At 32.8% G+C, this 9,013-nt stretch overlaps 1 protein-coding gene and 1 long non-coding RNA gene across 2 annotated transcripts in view; both read right to left on the reverse strand.

Moving 5' to 3' along the window:
- Positions 1–3,224, reverse strand: part of LOC125215580 (germacrene A synthase-like) — a 3,270-nt gene extending 46 nt beyond the window's left edge. The window contains exons 1-7 of the mRNA XM_048117038.2: positions 3,109–3,224; positions 2,748–3,024; positions 2,066–2,438; positions 1,633–1,851; positions 1,349–1,487; positions 1,023–1,268; positions 1–354 (exon numbers count right to left, since the gene is read on the reverse strand). The exon at positions 1–354 is cut by the window's left edge and continues 46 nt beyond it. Of these exons, the coding sequence (XP_047972995.2) occupies positions 64–354; positions 1,023–1,268; positions 1,349–1,487; positions 1,633–1,851; positions 2,066–2,438; positions 2,748–3,024; positions 3,109–3,189 (1,626 nt within the window). The 5' untranslated portion in view covers positions 3,190–3,224 and the 3' untranslated portion in view covers positions 1–63. The remainder of the gene's footprint in view (positions 355–1,022; positions 1,269–1,348; positions 1,488–1,632; positions 1,852–2,065; positions 2,439–2,747; positions 3,025–3,108) is intronic.
- Positions 3,225–7,923: 4,699 nt separating this feature from the next.
- Positions 7,924–9,013, reverse strand: LOC148931462 (uncharacterized). The gene is made up of 3 exons (XR_016135052.1): positions 8,778–9,013; positions 8,533–8,607; positions 7,924–8,351 (listed from the first exon to the last, which is right to left on the reverse strand). It is a non-coding gene; the product is annotated as an uncharacterized LOC148931462 (long non-coding RNA).

A 9,013-nucleotide genomic window follows, 5' to 3' on the forward strand; every position in this document is an offset into this window, starting at 1 on the left:
CCCATACAACTAAAAAATGGCACATGTATTTGAAATATCACTCAATTTATAGGAAATGACCGATTAAACCTCAAACGCATCGACCAACATGGCAAGGATGTGACACTTCATGGGTTGAGTGTATCCATTTTCTTTGTCTTTGTAAGCAACATATGCTACGCGGTTAAAATTGAAGATACGTATAAGAAGATCCTTAGATTTATAAAAAGACGGCCTTAGCATCTCCTCGTTGCAATTTTCCCATTCACGAGTAGATAATTTTATGAATTCGCGCACCGCCTTATTTCTTGTCACATCCATATCGTTCATGTAGCTTTCAATCCCCATAGCAATGTGACCTCTCTCCTTCTCAAACTAAACACCACAAACAGTGTTACAAATTACTTATACTCTAATTGAAAAAGTTAATTAATACTGAGGCAAATTGCTTGGAAAAAAAAAAAAAAGTTTAGTCACTTTTATGATCAACCCAGTAACTTCATGAAAAAATGGTCAATTGTATCATAACTTTATCATTTTTCTCAATTGTCTCGTAATCATGCAAATTATGTATAATGGGTTGGTCAGAAAATACTATGTGGACAAAACATTCAGCTACTTAAGCGACAGTGTTTAATACACGTAGTCAACAGCCAATTAGCCTTTAATTTTTACACAATTTTTACACATGTACATGTCATATCAATAAATTCAGATATGTAGCATGCCGAAATTTTTTTTATCATGGGACAATGAAGTTGCGGAATTGGCTCGAAATTGACCAAACTTGGTGGCTCTTTTGTCTTTTCGGAACTTTTCTTAAAGTCAGATTACAAAACTATTTGTTTGCAAATACATTAATTAATATCTATTGGCATCACAAAACATGTCAGTTTGTGTTGATTCATAAATACCAGTTCTTGACTGAATATTGGGATATGTTTCGTGATGCCTGATATGATTTTTAGTCCTCAAGAATTTTTCAGTTTTCAAAGTTGTCACTGGAAATCATAATATCTATGTATACATATGTATATACGTACCTCATAAGAACCAATGTCACCAAGTAAGCAACCATTTATGAGTGTGGCATCAAGTATTTTAGGCTTGTCACTTATCCACTCGAAGTCTTCCTTTCGAGCAGATTCTATTCCCAGAAAAGAAGAGGGGACCAGATAACCGAAGCTGCTGGTAATCATACCAAACCTTACGCGTTCAAAAAATGGTGGCAATTTACCCCTTATGTAATACTTCGCCTCCTCTAAGTAGTACTTCACCAATTCCTTTAGCTATATCAAATTAAATTGAATTTGGTAAGTATACACACTCTTGTAATAGTAATACAAATTTCTTATAACACGAATCATACTCCTTTTATGGCATAGTTTGGTGCGTAGGATCGTCCTTCCTTAGCTAATTCTTCTTCCAATTGAGTGTAGAATTCCAAGATAGCTTCATAGAGAGGTCTCATGTACTCGGGGAGTCCACATATTTCTCCGGAGTCCCATCTAATAATCAAGCAAATAGTAAGTTGCGCGGTTAAGTTGTACTACATGCCGTGTATGATGAAGTGAAATGAGCATAAATTAATGGCATAACAAAAATGCAAATTGAACGAATACTGAAAATCATAACGCGCGTTCTAGATTTTACCTCCGTATTGCCTCGGTGAAAACCTCAAGCTCCTTAACCTTACCATAAGCTTTGTATGTGTCTTCTATTAAAGATGCGATGGCAACGCTCTTGGCCAGAATGATGCGGGCACGAGAATATTGAGGCTCATGGTACACTCCCACAGCACAAACGAAACACTCCTCTATCCTATCTCTTGCATAAGGAAGTTTTGAGATAAGTCCTAATTCTTTCCACCACCTATATATATAAATCAAGATAATTTGTAATTAGTAATTGATGCAGAATATAAGACTTTGATTATTAATTTTACATTAAATTTTTATACTCTGAAGTGCTCAATAAGTTTGAGTTCTTTATTTTACCAATCCAGATCAGTCATATATTCTATAACTGCATCAGTAGTATTAACACTACACATCAAATGGCCTATTTTTGGTTGAAAATCATGTACCTTGAGACTTGTTGGAGCTCCTCTCTGTGTAGAATCTGCAATAGGTTGTATTCTATTTTGGCAAACTTGGCTACGCCTTTGTCAGAGCCCTTTATTTCTTCGTACATGTCAATGTAACTTCGTGCTTCAAGTCTCGGAATCCCCAAGTGCAAGGGCTGGACAAGGGCACGTTTGACTTGCTTCTTGAGAGGTGGTTCGAGGTTTCGCACCATTGATTCTAGAGCGTCCGCAGTAAAAGCCAGCGCCTCGTTTAGTATGGTTTCTCCATCCGTTCCAACGTGTGAAGCTTCGTACAAACTCAGCATACCCTCCACGTCGCTCTTAATGCTCTCTCGGAATTTCCCATTCTCATCCATCCATTTAAGAAATATGTCTGCTTCAAAAAAGTTGCAAGTTAATCATAGTTTTATCATTTACACATAAATACCAGGTACAGAAGGATATGATCAGTTGATAATTTTCTTAAATTGATAACTGACAACTATGTCAACAACCTATTACAGATGTCAACAGAAAACATTTGTATTTCAACTAAATGTATTTGGCATACGTATGTCTTCTGTTTGACACACAAATGTCATCGTGTTGACATCTATAGGTTACTGACATAGTTGTTAGTTATCAATTTAAGAAAGTTATCAACCTAACAGGACCCTACTAGTACATAGATATGTATATATACCGGTAGATATACGGTGGCCGTGCTGCCTGAATAATCGAAAATGGAGAGCAACTGTGTACAAATCATAGTCTTTATCATCATCATCATAATCAATATTGAGAAGGAAAAATTCTTGCAATTTTTCTTCGATTTCATTTTCAAAACGATACGAAATGCCAAGACGCTCGAGGTCGTTGATCAAATACATGGTTACTTCCATTATGGATTCCGGAGATGTTAGCTGACGTCTCGCTTCACTTATCACTTCTTCAATTGGTTCGAGGTATTTTTCTAAATACTACAATTTCAAATTATTAACTGAGTATTTTTCTATCAAGTAATCTTGCTATATATATAGGTAAAGTGAAAATAAAAGTTGTACCTTGGGGTCAGGAATGTGATTGATGAACTGATCACCCCACAAATTTGGGGGGAACTTGTATTCAGAACGAGGAAACTCCATTTAATTATGTATCTCTGCAAATTCGAAATAACAAGACAACTGTTTGGAACGTGTAGTTCTTAAATATGAAGCCATTGCACAATTATATATAGGCAGAGGATGGAAAAAAGTTAATTTCTCCTTGTGTAAACTTAAAATAAATCTGGATGATTAACATTAATTAATCATCAAGTAGTACTCCAAATTATGTAGTCATCATTTACAAAAAATCATAAATTATTTCTAAACATTGGTGATGTAAGAGTTGTTAGAAATCAAGATTATTATTGACTTGAGGTGGATGGCTGGCTAGTGGCTAAAGAAAACAAAACAAGATTATATAAGCACAGCCTCAATTATGAAAAGCTAACACTAGTGGCAGTTTAATAGTAATTGAATGAACTTAAATCAATCATTATTTAGTATAATTATAATAGGTACGTCCGAGACAGCCTACAATTATATTAATTAATATGCACATGTCTCAAATTGTTTATTCACATATGACATATTTGCTCATAAATAAGATGCCTAAGAAGATTCCATTCACTTATAATGAATTTTAAAAAATCAGTACTAGCTGTAACGACCCGTCTATAACTAACCAGGGATGCTACGAAAATATTGTAACTATATACTCTTTCCGTCCAAAAAAAATAGATCACTTTGTGTATGGCACGGGTTTTAATATAGAATTGGTAAAGTAAGAGAGGGGGGAGAAAAAGTTGATAAAGTAAGAGAGATGGGAAGAAAAAGTGAGTAAAGTATGAGAAAAGGAAGAAAAAGAGGGAAAAGTATGAGAGATAAACTTTTCATTTTAAGAAAGTGATCTATTTTTGTGGACGTCCCAAAATGGCAAAAGTGATCTATTGTTTGTGGACGGAGGGAGTATTATTTTTTTTATAAAATTATTATAGAATGCAGAATAGTATTTTCTTTAACTTAATATCTTAAATAAATCACTTTCAAATATGCTAGCAAAAATATTTTTCCAATATATTTATATAGAAAAATAATCTTAACTATTTATTTCATCTAGCAAGTTGACCAAAAATGAAATACCCTGTCTTTTCGGGTTAGAGCCCAAAACTATCATTATCCAAAGCCCAAAGGCATACTTTAGGATTATAGCCCACACAAAATCATTATCATAATAAACAATTTAATCCAATAGTATTATAATACGGTTAAAACAAGTTGAATTGTTCATAAGTAAATCATTTACTCCAAAATTAGCAAAAGAGCTACAAGTTTCGCTTAAAAAAAGTTGCCAATTAGTGATGGAAAAATCCATAACTAATCAATGAAATTTCTTCACTAAACAAATTAGTGACAGATCAAGGTTGGGCAGATCCGTCATTAATAAACTTATCGGTAAAAAGATTTAGTGACGGTTTTTCCATCACTAAATTTACTATGACGGAAACTCCAGGCGACTACTTGGCATTAGTGACGGATGTCTCTAATTAGTGACTGACACTTTTCAATCACTAATTGTGTCACTAGTTGTGAGCTATTGGATGTCGTCGCTAATTTCGTCAGTATTTTGCGTTTTTTTGTAGTGCGTGAACCATGTTGACTGTAGCGTTGTCATCGATTCCTAAACCTGAAAAATGTTAAATAATGGAGTGTGAGTATGTAAGCAGTACTCATAGAAGTATTACATTGCAACTAGTTATAATCAATTGTATATTAAATGTTAGCAATATAACTGGAAGACGTTTTAAATACCATACATGGGTTACTGGACATGCGAGTTTGATGTAGCCCATTTTATATCTTCGTATCCGAGAATCAACAAACTCGACCCCACATTGTTCACAGAAAATAGGGTTTTCTTTTTCATATTCGATTACTCGATAATTTCCACAAGCACAAATTCCACTTTTGATAGGCCCAAAAATTCTTTCACAAAATAATCCATCTTTTTCCGGTTTATTGGTTTTGTAATGAAAAGTATAGGGTACGAAATGCTGATATGGATAGAAAAAGAGTTGTTCGTATAGCATCTACTAATATTACCGAAAAATATTGTTAAAATACTTTTTTGAGAAGGTTTTATCGAAAACGTCAGAAAACATCGAGAAAAAAAACAAAAAAAAAAGTGTTTTAACCCTGCGACATAGCAGGAATAGAAAAAGACCCTACATAATGAACCCGGTTAACTGTACTAACATCTTTGTGAGACTAGCCTTGATCCTCATGGACCTGATCACCCCTTTTAGGTTATCAACTCATATGATTCCGTAGTGGATCTAATTTCTCATGGGCCGCATAAACTCATATGAATGACACACAACGCAACAATAATTATATTTATGTAACCACTAAAGTTTATAGATAATCAAAGTTAATTCTACCTAGAATGATGCAATTTAAATAATCTTTTCAATCTTGGTTGGATAGTCCATCCTCGAGCCTTGAATATGTTGCTCCTGGCACTTAAGCATTTTAATTTAATTTATAGACTTTCAAACATTTGCTTGAAACTTAAAATCATTCTAAATTTTAGAACAACTAAAGCTTATTTTAAATTATAAATTCGATTAAAGCATAACAATCAACCCAACTAAATTAGAAATCATAGCTCACTAATTCTAATCACTATTTTCGACTAACGCCATATTTTTATCATCAATAAAACCTAACTGATTTCATTTAAGTCCATGTCGTAATTCTCAATCAAAGCATATAAATTATTTGAATAAGGTAAATGGCAAATACAGAGCTTGTTTAACTAATCCGTAATCACCTACTATGGTATTCACGAATGTATACTTAGTCCAATTATGTTTGTTAGCATATAAAATATTTCATATTATGGTAAATGGCATATACAAAGCTTATTTAACTAATCAGTAATCATCTATGATGATCACAAAATATATACTTAGTCCAAATATGGACGAAAAGTTGATACACATCCATAATATTTTCAGTAAAATAAATAAATATGTTTATTAACTCCAAACCACCAATTAAGCCGGCTAAAATTTGATGACAACATTAATTCTATCTAAACTCTTGGACGTCATCTCTCTAATTTGACCAATGCATTTATCTAAAAGACTCATGTTTCTACTATAATACTTAATTGTTGATAAGTCTAATTCAAGCTCAAGGTCTAAAATAACAAAAGATAAAATAGAATAACAGAAAATAATAAACTAACCTAATCTTTTTAATTTTGACAGCAATTTGTGGATTGACATCAATTTGCGGATCGATATCATAGGAGCTTGCTCAAGAGAATTAAAAATACTTCCTCCATGAAACTTTGTCACATACTTTCACTTTCTACCATTCTACAAAATTTTTCATAATTCACTTTTTACCATTTTTAGTTATAAATCACACATTCTACTAATTCATTCTCATTCATATTGTATTATAAAACTAATATTTAAAAGTATGATTTACACTTCACTAACTTTTTTAACTCATTTCATTATATTTCTTAAAACCGATGTCTAATCAAAATGTGACAAATTTAAGGGACGGAGGGAGTACCAATTATTAAAGGAATTCCTTATTGGATCTCGGTCAGTTCACCCACATAAGTACTAAGAACATTAACAATGGAAGGACCCTTTTATTATTATTTCCATGTAAGCATTTTATCCCACTTTTTCTTAAGGGTCTACTCTTTGCAATTGAAGAGTCTATCTCAGGGCATATCCCACTTTCCATTTCATTTTCAGTTTTTCGCATTATCAATATTTTGTTTTAATTTTTTTTCACTTCTATATTCAATATGTTATCAACTTAATTAAAGTAAAATGAATAAATAATTCTATAATACATGAAATAAATTTTAAATGATCCCAAATATGTGATAACTTATTAATAAATTGGATGAAACCTAAATTAAACCATCAGCAATCTATAGTCCATTTATTTAATAAAATTATTGGCCCACTAATAAGCCCAATAAAAATAATAAAATTAGTTTAAATACAGATTTGGACTACAGGGATGTAATCAATTGCTAACTAATTACCAATCCCAAACAGAGACCAATTTTCAACCATTAGATTAGAAGATCTTGTGGTTAATATAATGTCATGTGTAATATATTTTAAATTTAAATAATTATTAATTAAATTAAAAGAGTATTAATGTCAAATCTTATATGTAGTAATTATAACTAACTACTTTCTCTCTCCTCAAAATCATCCCAAATTTTTAAATTTACGTAACTCTCTCAATTTAAATTATTTTTTCGCAAAAAATATAACAAATTAAAGATAATTTAATAAGGATTCCAACGAGATCCCAATTGCATATGTTCCAACGATGTTCGGGTGATGAAATTTGATAAATTATATTTCAATTTTCGTACATGTTGATAAACAGCTTTTATCAACAAATGCAACAAAAAATCTCAATATATTGTAGGCAAAATCTCAATATTATGCACGTCCAATCTCAATAAAAATGTGTTGATATTTTCTTGTCCTTGTATTGATATTCTAATGTCATATTGTTGATATTTGTAATACACAATGTTGATATAAAAAAACACCCACGAAAATTATCATATGATAACATAATGACGATATTACCCTTTTGTTGATATTTTGTCTACTATTTATTGAGATTTGTGAGCTTTAATCTCATCCACCCATTTTAAAATCCAAAGATGGAGACTTAGTCTTGATTTTGGATTAGGGTGCTATAAGCATTAGAATAGGACTGTAACGCCCCGACTTTTTCTATTTCTTTAAGTTTTTTTTTTTTACCGTCGAACTAATAGTCAAAAATCGTTTTGTTTTATTTTGAGAGATTATGAAATTTTCTTTTAGAGCTCGTGTTTCTTCATGTCTTATTTAATTTTAGAGAATAGAGAATTTTAAATAGCTTTGGAAGTGAAATTTTGTGAATGCTCGATAATTATTGGGGATTCGTATTGCATAGGAAATCACAGTTAAGGAAATAGAATATTATGTCAAAAAAATTTAGGGCCTATCTATATTTGTTTTTATTAATACATCTGAGCCCATTTTATTTCTTGGAGAATCATAACATCCAACATGAGACCATACACGATAGGCTCCAGCTCAAATCCGCTCAAATCTTTTGTCAAATCCCTTCCCTGAGAATTAGGATACAATCAGAACAGTTTTCAACCATTATATATACACCTTCTACCACTATCACACGTTTTCCACCCTTCATAAATCCTGAAAAGAAAATAGAGAGTTAGAGTTACCCAAAGTTGAATTCTTCAAGATCAGTAGGTAAATTTCGTTCCTCCCTATCTTCTTAGTAAATTTAATTCCACCCGATTCACCGACCCTTTCATTTTATTTTATTTTTTTTTTACCAAAGAGAAACCGAGAAGGGGCAGAGAAGTAATCGAACCGAGGATTTAGAGGTTCCAAAGCTCTGTCGAATTCGAAAATCTCCAGGTAAAACCTTCACCGCTGAGACATTCGTCTATACTGCCGAACATATGCATTAGAACACACACAAATCCAACACGTTTTTCATAGGAGTATAACTTTCATTAGCAATAGTCAATTTGTAATCAAAACTGTCCTCTCCCTTTCGTTTAACCCAATAGTAATTAAGAAAATAGGGAAGGGAACTTTGGTTAAAGATCCCACCTTTGAGTTGGGAAGTAGACCGGGATGGCGACGGTAGCTCCGGCGAAATCGGCGTCGAAACTGCAGTGTATCTGGCGAAGCGGGCAACGACGGCGACTCCTGGAGCTTCCACGGCGACAGCAGGTTGAGGCGGCTGGAGCTCGGCAACGACAGTGGTGGCGAAATGGAGAATTGCCGGTGCATGAAAGAGGGAGGAAGAAGATTGGAGTTTCTGACTTGGGGATTTTTAATTGTGG

This window comes from Salvia hispanica, chromosome 2 (assembly GCF_029641045.1).
Source record: "Salvia hispanica isolate PSC_SH4W2 chromosome 2, Shi_PSC_v1, whole genome shotgun sequence".
Classification (NCBI taxonomy): Eukaryota; Viridiplantae; Streptophyta; class Magnoliopsida; order Lamiales; family Lamiaceae; genus Salvia; species Salvia hispanica.